Consider the following 25,423-nt stretch of genomic DNA (forward strand, 5'->3'; position numbering starts at 1 on the left):
CTCCATCCACAAATAAAAAAAATAAATATTTAAAAAAAATGTTACAGCTTCCTCAGAGACCTTGGAGATCCACCTTTGTAGCAGGCAAAGTGCAGGCATTCGGCAAAGCAAGAGCTCTGTGCATAAGGACTTCTTATCTCTGACTGTTTGCCCAAAGCAGCCTTGGGTCTGCCAAATACCCGGACTCTGATTCACTCCTCCTCACGGTTCCCTCACAGCTTCCCTTTGGCTCTGTCAGCATCCCCCTGCTCCCACCCTCACCCTCCCCAGTTTGTTGTTAACCTCCTGACGAGGATGTCTGTAGACACTACTCTAAGCCCATTACCCACACAACCCAATGCGTTTTGAACACAAGTTGAACTGTAGTTTTAAAAATATTATCCTCATCCTTGTATTCTTAAAATATCCTTGACATGAGACCGATATCACCTCTGTCCTGGTGCAGGGGTTCGCACACAGGTGTCCAGGGGCTATTTATAATCAGCTTGGGTTATTATTGCAACTTCATAAAAAACGATCTATATTTGTAATGCCCAAAGTTGAGTATGTGTTGTTTATGGATCTTATCACCATACCACACAGCACCATTTCATTTCAGATATTTGTTCTGTCTCATCAGCAGCGGCTTACGGTCATCAACTATCTAATTACCTCTCTCTTCAGAAAAAGACAACCAATAATTCTTGTTGTCGTCCCTTTCTCTTTTTCATCCCCTAAGCTTCATTTGTTGCACAGCGTTCGGTAATGTGCCTGGCTTTGGAAAGATGGAAGTGTTGGCAGCGGCACTGCCAATGTGATTATGTAACAATCTAATACTGCCAATGTCCCTAGATAAAATGACTCAAGGAAAACAGGTATTAATAGGAGTTGGGGGGGGGGACATAGCAACCTGCATTATCAATAGGCGGAGACTGTTGTCAAACTCCCTCCTCTGTCTTGCTTCCTTCCTTGTTGTTTTAGATTGGAAAAGATTGGGGTGACCCTGTGCCTTTATCAGTTCCAATACAGTACCAGCATTTTAATCTTAGTTTTCCAGGGATCTCAGCCAATAGAGGCAGGTGTTGAATCAGTATGCAAAAATGACTTATCGACGATTAACAGGTTATCAAAATATTTCTTCTGGCTTCATGTTATGAATTCCTTGTGATTTATCGGTTGAGACAAAAAACTAAAATTTCAAATTTACAACATGAATTTTACATTAATGCTGTTTCTTAGCTAATTCAGTTTAATTAGTTTACTTTTTTCTGGTATTTTTACCAAGATAAGTTTATTCAACATAGTCAACAAACATGGAACATTCTATAACTGTTACTTCATTCTCTTGCCAAAACACAAATTCTGTCACCCTCTCTATTTTTTTTATTAATTTATTCTTGTTACATCTCAATTGTTATTCTATCCCTTGTATCCTCCCATTCTTCCCTCCCTCCCATTTTCCCCTTACTCCCCTCCCCTATGACTGTGCCTGAGGGGGACTTCCTCCCCCTTTATATGCTCATAGGGTATCAAGTCTCTTCTTGCTATCCTTTCTCTGAGCGCTACCAGGTCTGTCACCCTCTCTAAAAGAAAACCATGTACATCAAGCAGTTTTCGTACACTGCCCGTCCCCCCACTCTCTGACAACCACCAGTCTGCCTTGTGTCTCTGTGGATTTACTGAGTCTATAAATCTCATATGTGAACTTTTGGTATCTGGTTTCTTTTTCTTAAGCCTAATATTTTCATGGCTCATACATTAAGAGTTCCTTTCTTTTCTTTTCTTTTCCTTTCTTTCTTTCTTTCTTTCTTTCTTGTTTTGTTTTTGTTTTTGTTTTTCAAGACAGGGTTTCTCTGTGTAACCGTGGCTGTTTTGTAACTCACTCTATAGCCCAGACTGGCCTTGAACTCACAGAGATCTGCCTGCCTCTGTCTTGAGATTAAAGACGTGCACCGCTACCACCGCCCAATGAAAGTTCATGTCTTGTTGTGGGTGCACCATATTCTATTTTATGTATATACATAGTTTGCTTATGTTCAACCTTTGAGGGACATTTGGGCTGTTTTCCCTCTTCGTAATAGACAGTGAACATATGTATTCTAAGTTTCCTGGCATTTATGTGTAGAAATGGTGCTACTAAGCCAAATTGTAGTTCAGTATTATTTTGAGAAACCAGTTTCCTACTGTGCTGAAACCACCTTGGTTTTTTTTTTTTTTAAATCAGCAATATATAAAGCTTCCGCTCCTTCACATCTTTGCTAGTGCTTGTTGTTTTCTTGCTAATCATATTTAAATATTCAGTTAAAGCGTCTCACCTTGATCATAAATGTTTCTCATAATGTCTAGGGAGTCCAGAAAAAAAATCAAAGAACCCTGAGTAGTGTGTTTTAGGCCAGCTAAAGTTATATAGTGAGACTCTGTCTACATAGATAAACAGATAGATAGATGTTTTAAAATGAAATTTAAAAAGTAAAAATGAAATTAAAAAGTATCTTTCTATTTCTAATAAAGAAGTAATTTTAAACCGAGGGGAAGAGTATTCTAAATGCTTTGGTCAATGTGATTTACCTGCACTTTACCTCACTCTAGAGTTGACACGACTACCAGAGATGCTCACAGTATAGACTTTACATATCACCTACAGTGGAAGATCTGGGGTACTTATCAAATATTCTAATATGTCTGGTCTTATTTGATACTCCAGAATCTCAGGGTAATAAAAATGGGTGTGCATAACTGGGACTCTGCATTTTACATATGCCTTCAGGGTGATTTTTTTTTTAAATAAAGTGCAGTCGCTGCTATAATTGAACCCCCAAGCCTCAGGACTGGGTTATTTGGGGTTGTAGCTTAAGAAGTTTTGATCTGTGAGGCTTGTGGTGGCACATTACGTGGGAGTGTGTGGAAGAGAAGATTGCCCACATCATGGTGAGCAAGAAGCAAAGGGAAAAAGACAGTGGAAGAAACGAGCACTCCAGCATCACCCTTGTGGGCAGACCCAGACTCCCTCTCACTAGGCTCCACTTCCCAAAAGCTTCTGTCACCTCCCAGGCTGGGAATCATGCCTTTGACACATGGGCCTTTGGGATGTGCCAGATCCACACTATAGGGATTATGAGAGATAAGTAGGTCACCTCAAAGTTTCTATCTTTTTGTTGGGAGGGTCAAATTTTTATTAACAACTTTAATGGAAATATTCTGACTTTCTCCTCACTATGTTTGTGCAGTTCCATGTGCGTGAGGCTGAAATATCAATATACGTAGACCTTCCTCCTTCCCTGCATCGCTAATTTATTTCTGCAAGTTAAAACTTTCCTCAAGAGTTTCATCACACAGTAGAAACTAAAGAAACATGCTATGGATCATCATACCTCAAAGAAAGAACCAAACTCCCAGTAATTTCAGTCTCTCAAAATGAAAGAAAGCAAAGCACCTATAGCTATCAAAGACTAAAGAAAGACACACTACTCAGGCATTTTTCTGTGTAAAAGAACAAGAGATAACCATATTAGGCAGCAGATGAAATACAGGAAGATGCTTTGACAAAGATGAAAAGGTGGAATATGACATGATAATAAAGAACAGAGAAATAAGATTTTAAAATAACACTGTGTTCTCAAGTAACAGGGAGACTAATGCATGTGACCCGGGAAGTCTGAGTGTCCTCCTTTTGTACCTATCAGCCTATGCATGCACAAGGAAGACTTGATCATTAAGAAAAAGGGCACATTTCTACTGATTATGAACACATTTGGAATGTGTGAGTCAGTCTCTTTTATGAAAAGGGCTTCCAGGAACATATAGAGACGTTTTATGAGTGTGAAAATTTGATGATATTAAACCTTCAGAATATTTTCCTAATATTAGAAACCCCATGGTATTGCTCTCTCTCTCGTACTGTGCTATTTAAGATGCTCTTCATCTGTACTTGTGCCTCATTTCCTGTGGTGATTAGCTGTGTTGTGAGGCTTTGCATAGAGTACATGTGTATCTGTGTGAGGCTATGTGTTCAGTCCTCCCTGTGGCAAAAGCCGAAGAAGAAAAAGAGAAGGGGAGGAGGGGGAGGAATAGGAAAATCACAACGTGATTCCTACTGCTTAGCACAGGGGAAAAGATTGTTCCTTGTGGCAGAGAAAGGGCTTCCCCCTCCTTTTTCTTTGTTTTAATCCCAAAGGCAGTCAACACTGTTCAGCAACTTGTTCTCCAGTGACCCAAGGATGCCCGGCAGGGTTAGCCATAAGCTGTGGTCAAAAGGAAAGTGGTACTTTGAATGTCAATGAGTCATAGCTCCCCCTTTTAAAAACTGAGAACTCGAAGGATCTGGCAGCCGTCTGTTACCTCTGCACACATGGAGTCCTAAGGGTGTCCCCGTGATGTCTCTGCTTGCCTTACTGAAGAAAAGCACAACTGGTTGTCCTTTCTAGAAGCAGAGATGGAAAGTAAGCATTAATATCAAAGCACCCCACATAGTGGTAATATTATGTATGGCATGCAGTTAAATCAGACTTTGGGAAGCTTAAATTTACTTTATAGGACATCACAATACCCCAAAGTGAATATTTTATGTAACTTATTTGCCAGAAAATAACTTGCAAAAACAGTTACATAGTGGTCTACTGTATGTGGCATGGGGAAGAGAGGAAACATGTTTTTCCTACAAAGCCTTATAGGTATCTTTTCATAGTGGTTTTATATGTATTAGCTAAATCCAAGTGCCCCTTAACAACAAACTGTCAACCCCATGCAACAGAGGTCCTCTGCAGCGAAAGAGAAAGGAGCCATTGCTCATGCAGCAACATGGCTCTGTCACAAGTACTTGTGCTAAGTGAACGGAGCCAAACTAACTAAACGAATAGGCAAAGCATTATAATTACATAACATTCTTCCAACTGCAAACTCAGCTGGAGTGAAAGAAGGAATATTAGTGGTTGTCTAGTGAGGGCAAGAGCTAGGGGGCCACGGAAGAGTTGGGGAGAGGAAATTACAAAGAATGGCTAGGAGGTAATATATATATATATATGTTTCAGGCACCAGTAGTGATGGTTCTGTGCACACACACACACACACACACACACACACACGTATGAGTATATACATACACATATATGTTGATGTTAATTAAAAAGTACAGACTAATAAATGTTTATTATTAGGCTATAGTTATTGCAGTGGTATGTTTTAACCCACTATTAATCAAAACAAAAACAAAAAACCACAGCCACCTGTTATCCCCTAAACTACCTCCCATACCTCCTTGCTCCCTGCCCCAATCCCATGCCCTCTGCTTCTAATACCGTCTATTGAGTCACCTCCCATCCATGATCCCAAATGCTTGCTAATGTTCGTCACGTGGGCCAAGTCCTCCATCCACACAGGCCATGTGCTTCTTATTCAACCCACAGAGGTGGTATCCTCCTTCCTTCTCCTCCTCCTTCTCTCAAAATCCTCTTCCAGTCTCTGACTGCCTCCCTTCCCAAGAACCTCTCTGTCCCAAAAGCCTTTGAACCTTAGCCACACCTATCCTATCTGCCCTGAGAAGATATGTTGATTTTTTAGTGGTCAAACAAGAATAAGTGTTTGGGCAAGGTTAGAAACACTTTGGGGTACGTGACTCTGTTCATTTGGTCAGCAACCAGACCAACCCCCAACCTAACCCAAATCACTTTCTTGCATGCATTTTCATCTTCCTTGTTCCTCCTTTTTTTTTTTTTTTACAGCACTAAGATCTGAAAAAGCACAGTGTCAGCCAAGTTTATTCCTATATCAGTACAGTTACATGTGGCGGGCAAAAATAAATAAATCAACATTAACTAGTAACACATGAAAAGAAGTTGTTTTGTTAAAAGATACATATTGAGGCAGTGAGGAATGGCTCAGGCTGTAAGCGAATTTTTATTTTTGGTTTTTCGAGAAAGGGTTTCTCTGTTTAACAACCCTGGCTGTCCTTGACTCACTTTGTGGACCAGGCTGGCCTAGAGCTCACAGAGATCCACCTGTGTCTGCCTCCCCGAGTACTGGGATTATAGGCATGCGCCACCGGTTGGTTTGCTGTAAGGGAATTTGCTGCAACCTGGCTTCCAACTCCAGGGCCCACACTTTAGGAGAACCAACTTCTTCCGTGAGTTGTCCACACTCTGGGGATGGGCAAACCTGAGCATCCTGTGTCCAGTTTCAGTTTCAGAGGGTGGACTACGTTTGCATAGTAAGTTTTGGGGTGGCGGGGGGCGGGGGAGGGGGTAGTATGAGGTCCGGACAGGATTTAACAGGATTCAGACACTCCGCCGAAGCACTGCAATCTTTTGAAAATGTGATTTTCGCTGGTTCTGACGTCTCATCCCACCATTTTTCCTCTCACCTCCAGCTAGAAGACGAAATTACGACACTGCGACAAGTTTTGTCAGCGAAAGAAAGACACCTGGTTGAGATCAAACAGAAGCTTGGCATGAGTCTGATGAACGAGCTGAAGCAGAATTTCAGCAGGGGCTGGCACGACGTGCAGACTACCACTGCGTGAGTAGACGCCCCCCCCCCCCCGGGACCCCAGTTAGCTAGGGGTCCGCGCTCTCGTCGCTCTTCTGGGTTTCCCCTTTGGGTTTTTTTCCTACAAGGTTGATTTTTGTGGTTTCTGTTTTTTGTTTTGTTGTTGTTGTTTTGAGGGGGGCTGAGTTTCTGTTTTCTGAGACAGGGTTTCTCTGGGTAGCCCTGGCTGTCCTGCACTCACTTTGTAGACCAGGCTGGCCTTGAACTCACAGAGATCCGCCTGCCTCTGCCTCCCGAGTCCTGGGATCAAAGGTGTACGCCAGCACGCCCAGCTGATTTGTTATTTTTAGGTGTGAAGAAGATATTTTCTTTAGGGGCAAAATAAGAAATATGAGTGGTGGTTAACAATATTGCATTAGAGCCAACTGTAAAAGATCTTTCTGCAATAAATCTTTGTTGATGAAAACTCTTCTTAATTCCAGGAGCTAAGGATGTATGTAGCTCAGCTGCTAGGGCCTTGTCTAGACACAGGAAGGCCTGGGTTCAATCTACCACACCGCCTGAAGGTGCGGTGGGCATTATTTCCCTTCTAGCGCTGTGGAGGCAGAGGTGGGAGATCAGAAGCTCAAGGCCATCCTCAGCTACATACTAAGTTAGACACCAGCCGGTGTGACACCAGACCCTGCCTCTAAATAAATAGATAGATAGATAAATAAATAAATAAATAAATAAATAACCAACCAACCAACTCAAACTCTAATTCCATTTAGACTTTTTATTGTTTCATTTGTAAACCTTATTATAAAAATTTTGCAAAAGAAAAATCACAGCAAAATTAACCAGACCCAAAGTCTGTATGGCTCAGTTTTATCCACTTACATCATTTGAAAACGGAGTTATGTACACTGGATTTAATCCTTTTACTACCAAGTATATTTGTGTATACTTATCCACCACCAGAACCAAAAATTCTGTGGCAGAGTTAGAACTAGAGAAACATAGCTTTCCATCCTCCTTCATGGCTTCTGCCCATTACCTGCCTTCAGCCCTTCCTCGTCTCCTAACATTTAGCCTCTCCAGGTCTACATGTTACGCCTACATATTATTTTTTCTTGGATAGATTCTGAATATGAGGGAGAACATGCACTTTTTTACTTCAGAGAGAGTGTGGCCCCACACACTTCTTTTTATACATTGTAAGTCCATCCATTTTCCTGCACATGGTGTGATTACATTTTCTTTAGCGCTAAACAGACAGTATTCCAGTGTGCATGCATGTGTGCGTATGCGTGGACATGTGAGCATGTGTGTGCGTGCGCGTGCTTTCATTATCCACTTATCTGTTGAAGGACAATTAAATTGATTCCAAATATTTGCTATAGTGAATAAAACAACAGTAAGCATGTGTGTGTGGGGGGGTGCACCTATCTCTGTGGTAGGTTATGGAGTTCTCTGGTTGTATGCCCAGGAGTGAAATAGCTGGGTCTTGTGGAATTTTTTTTTTAATATTTATGACATCTGGAAGCAGATTTTGATATTGGCTATATTAATTTGCAAGCCACCAAGAGTGAATGGATATACCTATCTCGCCACAACCATCATTTGTTGTCAGATTTGTTGATGTTAGCCATTCTGACTGGAGCGAGTTGATATCTCATATCCTCTGGGGATGGGCAAAGGTTTCCCAGGAAATCAGGTGCTGCCTCTTTGCACACTTGTTACTGGCTCTATCTGATCTGGTAAGCCTGGTGATTGTCAATTAACAAGGGATGGAGAGGCCAGGTGACTTGGCTTTGGGATGGGACTTCTTGATGACTAAAATAGTTTCCTTGTCAGACAATCTTAAATGAAAAAAGGTTTTTACACATATTATTTTTCTTCTTTTTGCGTGTTGAGTATTAGTAGCTGGTGAGAAATCAGAACAATTCCCTGTTCAAATCCTTGACTTTAGCCTCAAGTTCAGACATCGAGAATTTCTAAGCCGTTGAGTTACGCATTTCTTTCCTGCTCCGTTCATTAGAATGTAAAGACACTGTCTTCGCCCATATCTGATACCCAGGAGAATCAGTTTTCTTTCTTTTCTTTTTTCTTTTTTTTTTTTTTTTTACTGTTAAGATAGTTTAATGGTTTTTTTTTTTCCTACAGTTTAGCAGGATAGCAAATGAGTTTGAGACTCACACCACACAGGGAATGTTTGTTTACTGGGCAATCCCAATCACACCACAAGCCAAGCGGCTTCCAGCATTTCCAGTCTTTGTACTTTCATCATTTCCACCTTTGCCCAAGTCATCTTGTTTCTCATGGACCACCATTGTGCGGCCAATGATGGAATGCTCTCCTGAGAGTGAGATCTCACGATCTTCAATAGACACATTGGCCACCCCATCCTTTCCGGCAGTCACATTGCCCAGGTCTCCAACATGCCTCTCTTGATCTGCTGGTCCGCCATGTTTCTTGGAGTGAGGATTAAAATGAGGTCCTGCACTGGTACACCCTTGTGTATTATCCCCAAACTGATGGACGTGGAACCCATGCTGGCCTTCAGTCAATCATGTAATTTGTCCTGACACCACAACTGGTTCACCGCTTGCCTTCTGCTCGAAGTGGATGGTGCCCTGCACCGGACCGTCGCACTTCAGCACGCACACAGCCTTCATCGCCATGCTTCGTCAGGACACACGCGGGCGCGGCCTCCGGAGCCTGGAGGAGGGCGACGAGAAGAAGCAAACGATGCAGGAAGACACCGCAAGAAACGCCGGCGCAAACCCCTTTCTTTTCTCTGTAGTTTTTTGCTCCAGAGCTTAGTACCTGGTAGTAAGAAGAAGTACTAATGATTGACAGCAATATTTCCATTTTTTGTGAGACACTAATTTCACCTGCTAGTTCTTAAACACTAATGCTCAAGACCTTCTAGTACTGTGAAGATGCCCTCTGTAGGAGGCTCCCCAGAGTAGCTGCTCTGGTTTCCATGGAAACACTTGTTTCTCTTCCCCTGCAGTGTGGTCCATCTGCCTTCCAGGTTTCTATGTGCGTGCACCCAGAACTTCATCTAGCTCGGCTAGAGGAGGACAGTATGGGGTCAGGGGTCTTCAAAGTTCCTCTCCAGAGGCTAGCTAACCAACCTTTCCTCATCAAGTGACAGCTGCAGACAGGGATTATAAACCATGCGCCCTGTGTGCAATAAATTTTTAAAAAAGGTACTGCAACAGCATCAGATATGAACAGCCTCCAGAAAAGGACAGTGGAGTGCCAGGTACTAGATTAAATAGTTATCTATCTGTGCTTCTGATTTTGCCCTTTAGTGTGACTAATACCAAAGAGTTGCCCTGAGAGTGTGTGACTGAACCCCCTCCAGTTCCGGGGGTCTGGTTGCTTCTGCATTTAATTTAAGTCTCTTGGTTTTAAGTCATCCTAATCTGAACTTCCATCTCGGGAGTAGGAATAGAAAGGATAGTTTCATCTGTCCCCTCCCCCATTAATAATTTCAGGAATTAGATAACCAAATGTGGACAGAGTAGAGTCAAGGCTGAAGATGAGTAAAAAGAAGAGGAAGGAATCACTGTGTAGGGTGTGTCCCTAGTGCCAAGCTGTAATGGCGGCAGGAAGAGGAGAGGCAGGGGATGTGAGGTCACATCCTAGACTATTCACATGGGGAAGAATGTCTGTTTTCTCATGTTTGGAAAACAAATTGGCATAGCCAGACAGTCTACTTGATGTAAAATTTCTTGTTGGATGAATAGCACAGATTTTAGTCCCTGGGTTTATGGAGTTTACAATATAATCAGAAGGATAAGAGTTTTGTTTGGTTTTTTTTTCATAAATGATAATTACAGGGCACTGTGGGAGTGCAAAGTAGGACAGGAGATTCGCCTTCAGACACTGCCGCTGTGGGGAGTGTGCCAAGCAGGGTTTCCAAGGAGTCCTCAGAATGCGATCAGTCCAAGAAAGACAGGTGGTGCCTCTTTAGGATGACACATACTGGTGATGGCTCAGCAGGAGAGAAGTCTCCACTCCCAAGGAGAACATCTAGTGAGTGTGCTTGGCATGGGAGGAAGGGCAGGAATGTCAGCTAATAGTTACCTTTCTTCTGCACAGACTGGAAAGCCAATAAAGAGTCCTAACCATTCATTTATTCAACACATGCTGATGGATGTCTACCATTAGGCACTTATTCCCTACAGGCTAATCTAGACTTCAGGATAACAGGACGGACAAGATGCATACTTTTCATTCAGTGTTGAAAGGAAACGAGCAAGAAACACTGAAATAAACAAGAGAGGAACTGGCCAATTGCCAGGATGTAGCTGGGAGGAGGACAGCGTAGGGTGATTTGCCAGTGAAAGAGACTTGGAGGAGATGGTTGGAGCTGCTGAGATGGAGTTCCAGGCAGGAAATCCGTGTTTTAGAGCCCGATTCCAGCTGTGATGTGAAAGACTGGGAAGGGAAGGTCCAGTGTTAAATGATCTAGGGAGGGACCAGCTTTCAGGACGAGAAAACATTGATACAAAGACTCTGAGGGAGGAGCTAGTTTTTGTAGCTTAAAGAAAAACAAACAAACAAACAAACAAACAAAAAACAAAAGCAAAAAAACACCTAAGAAAGTCTAGGATGAGAGATGGCTCAGAGGTTAAGAGCACTGGCTGCTCTTGCAAAGGTCCTGAGTTCAATTCCCGGCAACCACATGGTGGCTCACAACTACCTATAATGAGATCTTCCGGCGTGCAGGTGTACATGCAGGCAGAACACTGTGTACGTAATAAATAAATACATCTTTTAAAAAAATGCCTAGACTGTACATGTAAGAGGTGTGCTGAGATGAGAACACAGTCACTGAGGCCTCTCACGCCAGTGAGAATTTAATGCCAAGGGCTTTAGATGCTGCTGGAAATGGCCTGGGTTGACATACACTGGTGCATCATTTCCATTAGCTTATGTAGTACATTGTGCATGGGGCATGGGTGTTAGGATAAAGAGGCAGAAAAGGCACCTTTGGCAATCATGCCATGCAACAGATCTAGAGCAATAGGTTTATTGGGGGAGGGAGGACAGCAAAAGGCCATCTTGGAGTGGACACATGAGAGAGAGAGAGAGATACAGACAGACAGAATGAACAATAAAAATAGAGGGAGAAAGGAAAGGGAAGGGGAGGAGAGGGGAAGAGCATAGGAGGGTGATCTAGATTGGCCAAGACAGTGGTGGGTGATGACGTAGGCTGCTGCCGCCGAGTCACTGAAAGGCAGGTCGGCAGAGCACTTAATTTACAACAATGGGTGGGAATTGGAAAATCATGCTGTAAAGGAAGAGTCATGGAGAGGAGCGGAAGGATTTGGAGATCAGTCTGACAAGAAGTCCCAATGATTTGGAGGTAAATGATGAGAGAAGTGGATTGACTGAATGTGACTGGGTTGTGTGCTTGGACTACACAGTCCCCATTCTGTTTACCTCAATGGCAGTAGAGCATTGTTATCTCATGGGCTGAGGTATGACAGCCTGGATTCTGTGTACACAGGGAATGAGACCATGTCAGTACCGATGTGAGGGGTAGTGAGGAATTAATGAGTTAAATGGAGTAGGCAGGTGGTGTCCAATGCTTTGTTGGCCTGCAGTGACTCTATGTTATCCTCGGGAAGATTGATACACAGAGGAAGACTGACACTCAGCAACCAGTTTTGATCACATCGGAGCCAACCCATGAGCAAATTTTAGCCGAGAGGACAACTTCAGAAAAGTTAAAAGTCAGAGATGCATATGTGCACACGTGCACATGTGCGAGTAAGTAATTGGCCATGGAGTTCATTGAAAACTGTAGGACTGGCCTTGGAGATTATTTCGTACATCCAATGACTGTGGTCTCACTGACCTTTAGGAATGAAGTTGAATTTCCTTTACCTGTGAGGAAAGATAAGTTTATCAACCACATAATTTTAGAAGAAAGTCTTCTACTAACCCTATTTCCTTGGCTGCCGAGGGAAAGCGGAGGAGGGGGCTGATTAATCATATGTTGAAAGGAGTGCCCCTGACTCCCATTGCAGCTCACGCTCTATATGTTACAGGGTAGAAATATGCCTGCGAGAGAATGATGAGCAGTGGCAAGTTAGCTGGGAGGAATTGGAACTTCAAAGCACTGGAAAGAATTTCAACTCTCAGAGAATGCGTGTGATTCCCAGAGGCGATACTTTGCATAATGATTAGGCAATCATGACCTATTTAGTTTGATTTATAATGAAAAGAAAATCTATGGCATGCTAATGAAAGATCGTGGCATAGTTTCTTGAGGAATAGGATTGAAATTGCCATAGGACCCAAGGAGTAAGAGTAATGGCATAATGGACTCAAATTGTCTCCTTTATAGAAATAGTTCAGGAACACAGCAGCAGGACAAGGGTCCTGTGTGTGGTGGGGGAGGGGGAGGTGTTCTTGTTCCTTCCCATTTTGTTCACACCTAGATTTGTTTTGTTGCCTTTTGGGCTTCAAGGAGGCGGGGTGCAGATGGGAGGCTTAGAGCCAGTATACTTATTTATTCAATGCTCTGCTTTGTGAACCTATAAAATTCTCCCACTAATAGACCTCTGTGTGTTGTGCCGCAGGCCTAATGGGAAGTCCACAGAGGGTAGGAGGTTTTAGGAAGGAAGTTTACCTCCTCCACCTTTTCTAAGCTATACGTGAAGAATGAGGCCTAACCTGCAGCACTTCCGGGACTCACAGCGCTTGAAAAGTGAGGTTCAGTTTATGGCCTATTTACTCTGTGCTCAAACAGTCCAAATGACGATTGTCTCTCTCTGTAAGGATCACTTTGTAGCTCTGCTGCACTCAGAAGTATCAATGATAACTGAAGACCTAATGTTAAAACTTGTGCATGCCCAACCCCCCATGAAGTTAGTGCTCGTTACCTATGGGATGCTATTGTATCACACAAACCAGGATGTAGATTCTTTTTTGTTTTTCCAGACAGAAGTGGTAGAGTTATATTTTAATAACATATTTAGGATGCCTTTGGACAAAAATGATCCTAAATGATTTTGTATGTCTTTGGTGAGATGTTGAAAATATAGTCAGTAAGGGAATGAAATCTTTTAAATCTCTTCCGAGGGGACATATATTCATGCTGTGAGTTATCTTGTAAAAACACAATAGATGATATAGTCCTTTCTTCTAGTTATATGTAGAAAATGTTTAAGTCCAAATCACACACTATTGTGTCATTTTGATTTTTAGCACTGCCTTTTAAAATTGTCAGTCATGTGCTCTATGTGAAGTATCAAGGAAATTCATGTAAGAAATGAATAGAATTCTTTTTATTTGACTAGGAGAATATGATTCCCCAAAGAGATCTACAGAAGATGCCCTATGTACTGTCCAAACCGTGTAACAATTTCAGCCAAGCTCACTCAGTTTAAGATCAACTTCAACCAGGACTCTATGTAAAATTATAGAGTATAGACCATGTAACGGCCCCTGAGGTACCCTTCATGTAGGCTGTGCTTACACTCCTTACAGGGGTGCTCCTTGGATCTTCTAAGTACACTGAGTTCAATGACCTATTTCTTATAGGCCCTTGGTTGCCATGGTGTTGGTAATCACTTCCCACATATGACTCCCTCTCACTGCCTACCCCTGGAGAGCTTTTTCAGTTATTGATTTTTAAGCATCGTGCAAAATGACTACTAAGTGTTCTTAAGAAACAATTTGCTTAATGAAGAGGTGGAAAATGAAACACACACACACACACACACACACACACACACACACACACACACCTTAGAATTGTGTGCATGTGCATGGTTGCTAGTGCACATGTTTGCACGTGCATGTAGAGGCCAGAAGACAACCTCAAGTGGTATTCCTCAGGCTCTGTTCACCTTTATTTTGAGACAGGGTCTCCCACACAGCTGAAACTTTAAAGAAAATATGGCATTATTATTTCTCGACATGAAACTGGAGCTATAAAAAGCCGACCCAACTCACCTCGGTGGCATCTCCAAGGCGACAGGACATTATGGGAGAAGGGAGGCACCTGCTCTGTCACCATGGAGCCACAGCACTCTTCCATGCCTGTATTCATCACGTATAATCTAACAGACTCAGTTCTAATGGCCTTCAGCTTTAACACTGAGAGCTCAAGGCCGCAAATTCAATTCTCAGCACCATACATAGGCATGAGAAAAGAAAAACAAGTTTAAAATAGAACGAAATGGAATTACAGGTTATTTCTCAGAAAAATCAGGGGTCCTGGAAACTTAATGCTGCATTGGGTCAAGCACAGGCTGAAATAGATGTGCATTTTTCATTGTCGATACATCCATCAGTCAACACAAAGTCAACAGATGTTCCATGTGTTCCTACCTCCCATTTGGGGGGGGTGCCTTTAAAACAATGTAACACTGCTCATACTATGACCTTCCTTCTAGCCAGTTTTAAATTAAAGCATCACACTAAGAATGTCACACGTCTTTAAAAAAATTTTTTTATCTCAAAACTCAAGGCCTTTTCAAACACACACCAGTATTAAACTACATTGACCAGCTTACTGTAGAAGTAAATATACAGGCAAGCTGCAAGAAATTGCTAAAGCAGTGCAAGGCTGACATCAGAGGGAACATTCTAGTAGCCCAATGCAGGCTCCTGGGAAGATGGCAGCGGTTGCACCATTTTCTTTCTTTTCCTCTGTATTATCTTTCAGGCCACTTGACTCGGCGCTGGGTGGCTTCCCACTAGCCATTCTTCTCTTGGCCTTCCATGATGGCTTTTCCTTCCCTTTCCCTGCCTTCCTGGCCAGGGCTTACCTCTTTTGTGCTGGCATTCACATGGCCAAGGCACCACGAAGCTACGGCCCTATTGGACAGAGAAAGGTGGCTTCGTTTCCCCACCGCTGTGCATGAGAAATTTTGTGTAGTAAAAGTTGTTTCTTGATTATTTTTTTCAGAATTGTGATATCAGTACTAGTAGGGAGAGTTCTAGAATAAAGCTAACTCTTAGTCCTAGTCCATAGTGCATGGATGTGTCTCATGCACGTATTGTACAGTGCTTTCCTTTTCTCCACGACGCCCCCTTGGTTTTTCAATCTACCTTATAACAGATCAGGTTTCGTGACCTCATGACCACTTGATGCAAATTCTCTCAGCATCCTAGAAATTGGAGTAGGAATTTCAGATTTTTTTTCTTGGCTTGTTTGTAAATATTTGCCCTTATTTTGGTAATCTCCTTTTTTAATATTTTCGAGTTGTGTGCATAGAACTGGAGGAGTTCCAGGTGGTTGTGAGCAGGCTGATGTAGGTGTTGCCTGATGTGTGGCCTCTGCAAGGACAGTGCATGCTCTGACCCACTGAGCCATCTCGACAGCCCCAATACTCTCATTTTTAAGGCCAAAGGCATTACAATTAAATGCTGTTGGGCACAGGTCATTTAGTGTTCAGTGTATACTATATTTGGATTCTTTTGAGTAGTTGGATGTTCTGAAGAATCTTAGTGTATGCTCTAAAATCTTGTGATAATGATTGATATTTTTATTCCTAATCTTTTACATTAAGTACTATGGTAACTGCCTTTTTATTAGCATCAAGTTGTATTTTAATATTTTAGGTCATGTGTAAACTGCCTGAAACTCTGTGGTTTCAGTTGGTCATAGTTTTATCATAAAACAAAGTCATGTGTGTAAAATTATACCTTGAAGATGCTGTTTTCATACTTCAGAAGAAAAAAAAAGTTAGATTTTCTGGAGGGTTCTGTTTCCCATCCTCTCGCTTCTCCTTTGCTGTGTGACCTGTCACCAGCCAGGCCTCACCATATACAATCTGTTCTTCAGAGATGTAAAAAAACCTCAAAGTCAATAAAATTATTTGTGAAATATTTTTGAAATTTATAGGTTCACAGCTAGGAAAGAAGGAAAGTTAAACTCAAAAGTCTTAAGTATGGTTGGTTGTTATTTTAACATTTTTGTTTGAAATACCAGTATCTTTTAAAAAATTTTTTTATTAATTTATTCTTGTTACATCTTAATGGTTATCCCATCCCTTGTATCCTCCCATTCTTCCCTCCCTCCCATTTTCCCCTTATTCCCCTCCCCTATGACTGTTCCTGAGGGGGATTTCCTCCCCCTGTATATGCTCATAGGGTATCAAGTCTCTTCTTGGTAACCTGATATCCTTCCTCTGAGTGCCACCCCATCTCCCCCTCCAGGGGACATGGTCAAATATGAGGCACCAAAGTTCCTGTGAAAGTCATATCCCACTCTCCACTCAACTGTGGAGAAATACCAGTATCTTAAAGATGTATTCTCTCTTTGTTGCAACCAATACAAAAAATTTTGTTAACTGTGAGAGATTTATAGGCTACAAGCTGGTAAGAGACTTCAACCGGCCTCCAGGAAGGGGGGTGGGAGGGAACAACTCCTTGCACTTCCCACAACCCCTTAATTCTTTCTGTCTTTCTATCCTGCTTCATTGTTTACAATTTACTGCCCTGGTTGGCAGTGTGAACCTGGAAAATCAGGAGACCTAAAAATGAGGTGGGCTAAAGTCTCATGCAATAGCCAATTTTATTTGGAGCATCAGACAGTTTATTCTCTGAGGGTTAAGAACAGTCACCTGGGGAGGGGAGTAAGGGGAAAATGGGAGGGAGGGAGGGAGGAATGGGAGGATACAAGGGATGGGATAACAATTGAGATGTAATATGAATAAATTAATAAAAAATATGTAAACAACAACAACAAAAGAAGAGTCACCTGAGCAAAGTGTCCAATCACAAGGACAAGACAGACATGGAAACAACATGCTATCCGGTAGAGAGGCACATGAATAACAACTGGAGTAAAACTCCCTTCTGTCTGCTACACCTGGGAGGAGCATAAAAATCACATCCTAAGAACAATTCTGTGTTTTGAAGAGACTGAGCTCACAAGACCGTCTTAAGAGTTTGGTTGCTGTGAAGCGACACGTGGCAACTCTCATAAAGGCAATCATTCGATTGGACCTCGCTTACAGTTCAGAGGTTTAGTCCGTCGCCATCATGGTAGCAAGCATGGCGGCACACAGGCAGACATGGCGCTGGAGAGGCAGCTGAGAGCTCCACGCCTCGATCCACAGGCAGCAGGCAGAGAGTGAGACAGACGAGGCCTAGCTTGAGCTTCTGAGACCTCAAAGCCCACCTCCAGTGACACGCCTCCTCCCACAGTGGCCACATCTGCCCCAACAAAACCGCACCTCGTAACAGTGCAGCTCTCTATGGGCCCAATGTGAGCCATTTTCATTCAAACCACCGCAGGAGACTCTGGTCTTTTTTTGTTGGAGTTTTCTCGTAGGCACTCCAAAGTCTCACATGACTCTGCTCCTGGACTCTGTTCTGACTCTTACCGTGGTTCTCTTTTATTTCTAGGTACAAGAAAACGCATGAAACCCTGAGCCATGCAGGGCAGAAGGCCACAGCAGCTTTCAGTAACGTGGGAACTGCCATCAGCAAGAAGTTTGGGGATATGAGGTAGGTCAGGAGGAAAACATGGGGTCCCTGCCACAGAGCGCTGCATATTGGGATGGAGTTCTTTCTTTAATGGGTAAAAATGGCACTCATTGTTGACAGAGATAAGTTTTCATGTTGGGATATTTTCTGTTTGAAGGTCAGTTTAGAAGCCTGGCCTCAACCATACTCTTCCTACCAGTAAAAGTAGAAATTAGTGGGAATAAGGAAGGTTTCAGAACAGTCCACCACACAACAAACCTGACTGGTCTTATTAGCTAACTTTTCTTTTTCCTGTGCACAGAATATCTGACAAAGGCAGCCTCAGGAAAAACTCATTTTGTTTCATTGTTTGAGGGTACGGTCCATCCTTGCCAGGAAGTCATGGCAACCAGCTTGAGGGGGGCTGGTCACATTGTATCCCTAGTCAGGAAGCAGGAAGGGGTGTATCCTAGCACTTCCCTTTCAGACCTGGACCACACCCCGTGGGCTACTGACTCTTTGCTCCTCAGATGGGTCTGCATGGAAACAGCCTATAGACACACGCAGAGACATGTTCCCACAGTAATTCTAGATCTAGTCAAATTGTCAGTGCATATTAAGTATCACATATGTTAATTTGTTAATTTGAATGATATAGGGAAGTATTCAGTGGAATTTTTGCAGATAAATTATTGCAAATTACATTTTGGTACCCAGCCCTCTGGTGCATTTTATATTATAAAATGACAGTATTTGGTTTCTGTATTTCCTTTAACAGTATATTGAGATACATTAATAATTTTTAATAATGGAATTATCACACAGTATACAACAGCAGTAAAACCTTTAAGTAACTACCCTCATGTCACATAACTCAATTTGCAGAGCACAAGGGAGGATGTGAAGATAGATTTTAAACTAAAACTAACATCTATACTGTAGAAAAAGGGAAAATGGTATTGTATAAGTGATCTTTATTTTTTATATCATATATAAGGGAAGTGTATATGTGCATTGTTTGAATGCCTGTCGATTTATCTTGAATTTGGCTGATGTGGCTTAGGACATCTTTCTTTAGAAATCAATTTCATTTTTCTCTTAGAAACCCCTTTTTACCCCTGAGATGAAGTTTCTCTGTGTAGCCCTGGCTTTCCTGGAACTCTCGCTGTAGATCAGGCTGGCCTCATCAAACTCAGAGACCCACCTGCCTCTGCCTCCTGAAAACTAGAATTAAAGGCTACCACCAGGTCCAAGTTTATTTTTTTAAGTTGGCAAGTTTTAAGTTTCTGCTTTTCAGAAACCATGTGTACACTTATGTCACCGATATCTTAAACTATTACTTCTCTGAAGCTTTGATACTTAGAAACAAATACCCAAGACTTCATATTTAGTTTTTCACATCAAAAGTTGTCAGATTATGCCTCTTACTCACGCACCATCTTAACTAGGTGTTCGTGTAGAGTTAATTACAGATATGTACATGAATGCTCTGTATTGTTTTATCTTAATTTCTATCAATACCACATTATAGAAAGACACCAAAAGCCTTCAGAGATAGCATGTGATTTTTCTATCACTAGTTACTTCTAATTTTATCACTAGTTACTTCTAATTTTATTGTGAGTAAGGTTTACAGGGGCATCAAACCATTTATCTGAAAAAATATCCCATACACAAGAAAAACCCTTTTGCCCATTATATATGAGAATAGCTCTTTGGCCATGTTTATAAAGAGTGTCCTTTACATATGCAGTTGATCTCTTTCTCCTGAACACCTCACCCAACACTACCAAGAAGTGGTCTTTCTTTTTTTGTGAGTCCATATACACATCTCTGAAGCATTTTTAAATGTTTTTCCAAATTGCAGTCCTCCAGCATTGTTCTCAGAAGGCCTTGGGGAGGCTAGGAATCTGCCTTGGACCAGTCCTTTGGGGCAGTGACTGCTTCAGGATGCAGTTGATCCCATCTTTACCTGGATGTGGATGAGAGGAGCATGGGCTTAAGGCTATAACTCAGTAGTGGAGTATTTGCTCTGCATACATGAGGGAGCTCTTGGGTTCCATCCAATCACAGACAAAGTGAGAGGAACTCCAGGAGCAACACCATTGGGGTATTTATTATAGAGCATGGCATGCATGATGCATTTAGGTGCTGGTTTAGTCTTTATTATAAGAGCATCTCAAGGTGTTCCTTCCATGAAGGGAATCAGGATTCATCTAGGACTGGGATCCACTGTGCTTCATAAGGACTCTTCTTGTTCCTCCAAACCGTGAGGGACAAAGGCTGTTGCACACAGGTAGTATATTGGCACATTCCTGTTCGTATTGTAGTAGCGTGTGATGCCCAGCTGTCAGCTGCCTCACCTCCTGTTTTAAAGTGCTTTGTTTTAGCACAATGCATAACTCATTTCCCAGGGGTTCCCTTCTATTCAGTACCTACAACTTCACATAAAGACACACAGTTTTCATTGTGAAGTGTCTAAGGTTAGTCTTAGACATAGGACTAGTTAGACATAAGAGTTGTGTCAGTATAAAGCAATGGCCTAGCATTTATAAGGTCTGGCATTCTGGCCTCATTGCTTTCAAATGAATACTGACTGAAAATCCTGCGAAATGTAGTACATATTTCTAGAGATTCAAATACAGTTTATAAAGAATTTCAAAAGTTGGGAAAAGTTTTCAGAGATGTATTTCTAGTGTTTTAATCAGGTATTAAAAAGATTTTTTATTTTTAAATTTTACTAAAACAAATAATATGTAGATATTATTTAAACATTTCTTCCAGTTAATCCCCTCAAATGAGAAAAAAAAGTTATTAATTTTGTTCAAACTAATGTGCCAACTTATAAGAGTAGAAAATGTTAAACTGTTAGCACGAGTATTTTATTTCAAACTTTCGATTGCTTTTAAAAATATGTTATTATCCTATATCTTCTTCTGTGCATTCCAAATCAATTTATGACCATGTTCGGTCTTTTCCTCCATACTAGCCCCACCTGTGTATTAAAGTCGCATCCGTGAAGTGCATCTGAGAAAGTGTAAACTGTTGGGATGGTTTTTACAGTAACGTTGGCAACCTCTCAGAATTTCCCAGTTAAGTCTGTTCAGACTGTGATCCATTGGGGACAGATGTTCAGGGGAAGCATATGATGGAGTCTGGCCATCAATATATTTCTATGGGAAAAGCAATTAGAAGCAATCTTTTTTTTTTTTTAACAGTGTTGGACAAAAAACTTTAAGACACATTAGAAACACGGTACCACCAGCTGTCGTTTCTGCATCTGTGGATCCCACTAACCACAGTTTAAACATAGTTTTAAAATTCATCTTTATTGAACATGTACAGAATTTTTTGGTAAGATCCTATAAGTGGCAAGGCATAACAAATGCTGTATGACTTACCATGCGTTAGGTATCACAAGTAATAAATATAGAAGGTATATGCAAATGCTGAGGCACTCTATCTTGGGATTTCCATATCCACGGGGTCCCGGAACCATTCCCTCTCAGCATGTTCGGGGAAGGCAGACTGTGTACTCAGGAGAACAATGGATGAAGTTGCTCTCAAGCCTTTCTTTTTAGCTCTTAACAAAGGAACAAAAGTCACAAGGGGCACGTGTTTTCAGATTCTGTGCTAACTGCCCACTCTCTTTCTCTCCCATGCTGCCTGGCTGCAGGTCTCACTCGATTGGGTAAGCACACTGTGTCGAGTCTGTGAGGCTGTGTGAGGAGGTCTGCGGCTGCCTCCTCCCATGCTATTCCCTTCTACCCATGCCTTTCAGTTCCCTTTAAGCCATGTCACAGCCAGAGAAGCTAGACCACTTTCTGGGGGCATGCACATTACAAGGAAGATGCCAGTTAGTTGTGCAGCGACTCATCTATCAAGAGTCCACTGGGCACTCGTGAACCTTCCCACCAGTTTCATTTGCTAAACTAGACATCTTCTGTCAGCACACTCTCTTCTTATACTCACGCGGTCCTTAGAATTCAAAGGCATAAAAAGAAAGTGGAAAATGACAGGTTTTTTTGTTTTGTTTTTCTTTTGTTTTTTGTTTTTGTTTGAATAAAACTTGCAGAATGTGAAGTTGAGAAATAGAGAACTAGTCCCATCCCCATCACATTTCTATGAATTTCTTAAACTTTGACTCACTGACATTTAAATTTCAATTTCCATATTTTGAAGTTGGAGGGAGATGGGGATGGGGGGAGAAATTACTGGGAAATACTTAATATTAAGAGGCTATTGACTTGATTCAGCATGAGAACTTCAACTTAAACTGTTTTCTCTGGATTCATAGGATGAACTTAATCAAACCCCCTAATCCCAGCCGCCCCCACTTCTACCCCAGACTGTTTAATGAGATGAGCAGATTGGCAATGCTGGATTACCTGTGGTTGTGTGTTTTAAATGCAATTTCTATATATGGTACTTGGGAGGCTACAACTACTGCCTGAATGACTTTTGACCTTTCAGCAGAAGGCTGCCTGTCCTAATGGCCATAGGTGATAGTTTCTGGGATGCATGACAGATTTGACCCCAAACCTGTTAGCTTCTAGAGTAGTGGCCCTCAACCCTTTAATGCAGTACCTCATGGTGTGGTGGCCCTCCAACCAGAACATTATTATTTTTTTTGCTACTTCATAGCATAGCTTTGTTGATCTTTTGTAATGTAATGGAAATGTCTGTATTTTGGGATGGATTTAGGTGACCCCTGTGAAAGGGTTATTTGATTTCCCAAGGGAGAAGAGAAAGCAAGGTCTATGTTTGAAATGTGGCAGGAGAGCAAGCCATGGCCCAGGACAATGGAACCCAGCTTGCTTCCTCCCAACTGCTTCACCCCAGTTCTGAGTAAAACTCAAAAGACGATGAGTCAGCTTCGCTAGCATTAAGAGGATCAATCTCATAAAATCCTCAGGCCTGTTTATATTTGTACCAATTGTTCTTGACAGTCTGGAATGGATGTAGAAGCCTTCTCCTTCCAGCTGTGTGTGCGTGTGTGCGTGTGTGTAATGTGTTAGCCTAGCATGTGCTTCCTAGGATGCTGTTTCTTAACCGTATGCATATTCCTCTGGACAGTTTCCGTACAATGGATTGTTATCATCTTCCTACCTTGCTGTCCTTCCCGGGTTCTGCTTCTCACACTTCCCCGGTATGAGAAGGAAGTGGAGATCAGGGATAGGCCGAAGGATCCCACACCTTCGAAGATTCCTGCAGGGCCCCTAGGAAAGAGAGGAGGCCTTGACCATGGCTTGTCTATTCTTTATACCCTTGCAAGCTGACTTTGGCTGCTTATGCCCAAGGAAAACAAATGCCATCTTGGTTGGGTGGGCAGGGACTTCTTCAGATATTTGAAATGGTTGCTTTAGAATTGTCAAACTAGGATTTTCCCACAAACCTAAATTATGCTGTCTTCTTTCCCCCTCCCTTTAATGTGCTTTACTCTGAAGGTACTCCATTCGCCACTCCATAAGTATGCCTGCCATGAGGTAAGGTATACAAAATATTCACATCATATTAATGCAGAATGTATTGAAGCATTATTTTTACTTGGGGGTTACTTTCCTGTATCGTTTTCTCTGAGAGGAATTAGATTAAGTGTCATGTTATGCCTCATGTATCCTTCTGTCTTTAGGAAAGAAGGTGGCCACTTGCTCTGGACTTAAGTTTTTGACAGACACGTGCCCTTCCTGAGACCAGAGACAAGGACTTCACCTATCTTAATCCTCATTTCCTTACAACACGTTATAAAGAAATAAGAGCTGCCTTGCATGGATTTTGAGTACAAAACAAAGTAACATAGCCGAAGCACTAACACAAGGCCTAGAACATTCTTAACACATTTTCATAATTAAATGCACATCTAGGAGGGGGAAAGAGAGAGAGAGAATGTGAGACTAACAGGGTGGCAGGTTCATGAAAGATATCATTAAGATGTTGAGTGAGTTGTCTGCTGAAAGTTTAAGGAGGACAGGCCACTATAGTCCTGGAGATTTTACTGGGGAGAAAAACATCCAAGTTCAAGTTACATGGATTAGTGATACAGTATGGTTTTAAAAAAGACAAAAATCCATGCTAGTGGTAATAGTCTGGAGGCACCGACGTTCATACACGAGCGAGAAGAGGCAGGCTGTAGCACAGTTCTGCCAGACATCAGTGCTACAGCCATGCTAGAAACCATTCGATATCAGTTGCACTGTACTGAAAAGAGGCTAGAGCCAGATTTGCTGCTCTTCCCATGGTGCTCTTTGGTGGTGGCAGGGGTGCGGGGTGGGGTGGGAGGAGAGAGGGAGCTCCAGCAGCCAGGGCTGCTGTCAGTGTGGGGTAAAGAGCACACCAAACCTCTGGGACCTTCTCCCATACTTCAGTCAAAATCATGCCTTTCCTTCGCTTCACCCCATATACCTTATGATTTAAAGTCATTGCAGAGGGAATTCAGTGACTTTAAATAGTAGAGATCATGGGAACCAAATTCTTCCTAGGGTCATTTGCAGTATCAAGGTTTATAGTTGTACATGATGTAATTAAATTTGATTAAATAAGCTCTCCCTGTTCCTCAGCATGCATTCTAGTGTAATTTAATTAGAGGAATGTTTGTTCTTCTATGCCTAATGAAGTCTCTTCTACACCGGGGAGATTTGCTCGATTAGTTGGTTGGGAAATTTAACCACAGTGTTTGGTTTTTCCCTGTTTGGTAGAAATGAGATTGCTTAGCTCATCGTCAAATGAGTTGTTACCAGCTCACGGAAGACACCCAGCCTGAGAGGTACAACTCAAGACTTGTAGCTCCTTGACTGACTAAGTTTACATCTCTGCGTTCAAAGAAGGATTAGACGAAATGAACACAATTTTACTCTTTGACTAAGAAATCCATCTTGTCGCCTGTAGGTCAAGGTCAATCTCAGGAACTTTCTGAAGTTAATGTAGAAAGGAAATTAAGTTTACTAATCTAAGATAAATCAACAAAACATACATCTTACCTGTCTCTGAAAACATACATCTTACATGTCTCTGCACTGCAGGCCTACATAACTCATGTAAGCAGGCGAGGCCAAGTAAAGCCCAAAGAGAATATGGAGTGCCAATATTATATGACTTTGAGTCATACAAATGTAATTTCATCACCAAATAAGGGTATTATGAAAGATGATTCACAGGACTTCACTAATGTTCGAGCCATGTATAAGATATGGGGTAGATGTGGGGGTCTTTTTCTAGCCACGGGGACCTTCAGAGTCACAGGAGCAACCCTAAAACAGACCCAAAGACCTGGTGGATGCATTTTGTGTGTCAGTTGCCTCTTGATCATCCCACAGTCGTGGCTCATCCCACACCTTACAGCGAAACCTAAATGTTCGAGCCACACTCCCTTAGGAAGACTCTCTAAGCCTTCCTCTTATATTAGTGTCCTCTGCACTCAAGAAAGAACAGTAGTGTATCAAGTTTGATAAAATTGAAATATTTGACTTGAAGATAATGGTAATTGTTACTGAAATGTGACATGCAAAATTTAAGATACATCTTTTAGTTTATCTCT

At 41.9% G+C, this 25,423-nt stretch overlaps 1 protein-coding gene and 1 pseudogene across 9 annotated transcripts in view; one reads left to right on the top strand and one right to left on the bottom strand.

Annotated features, from left to right (window-relative positions):
- Positions 1-25,423, top strand: part of TPD52L1 (TPD52 like 1) — a 102,316-nt gene that overhangs the window by 69,652 nt on the left and 7,241 nt on the right. For 6 of the 8 annotated variants that reach the window (XM_084775129.1, XM_084775126.1, XM_084775122.1 and 3 more), the window contains 4 exons: positions 6,341-6,489; positions 17,830-17,931; positions 21,566-21,580; positions 23,337-23,375. In XM_084775129.1, coding sequence (XP_084631255.1) covers positions 6,341-6,489; positions 17,830-17,931; positions 21,566-21,580; positions 23,337-23,375 — 305 coding nt within the window. The remainder of the gene's footprint in view (positions 1-6,340; positions 6,490-17,829; positions 17,932-21,565; positions 21,581-23,336; positions 23,376-25,423) is intronic. The other 2 variants (XM_084775123.1, XM_084775124.1) reach the window with 2 other exon arrangements.
- LOC311593693 (superoxide dismutase [Cu-Zn]-like) lies at positions 8,642-9,218 on the bottom strand (annotated as a pseudogene). Its single transcript has one exon. The product of its transcript is annotated as a superoxide dismutase [Cu-Zn]-like (transcript).

The sequence above is a fragment of the Acomys minous genome, assembly GCF_964271855.1.
Source record: "Acomys minous genome assembly, chromosome: 3".
NCBI lineage: Eukaryota > Metazoa > Chordata > Mammalia > Rodentia > Muridae > Acomys > Acomys minous.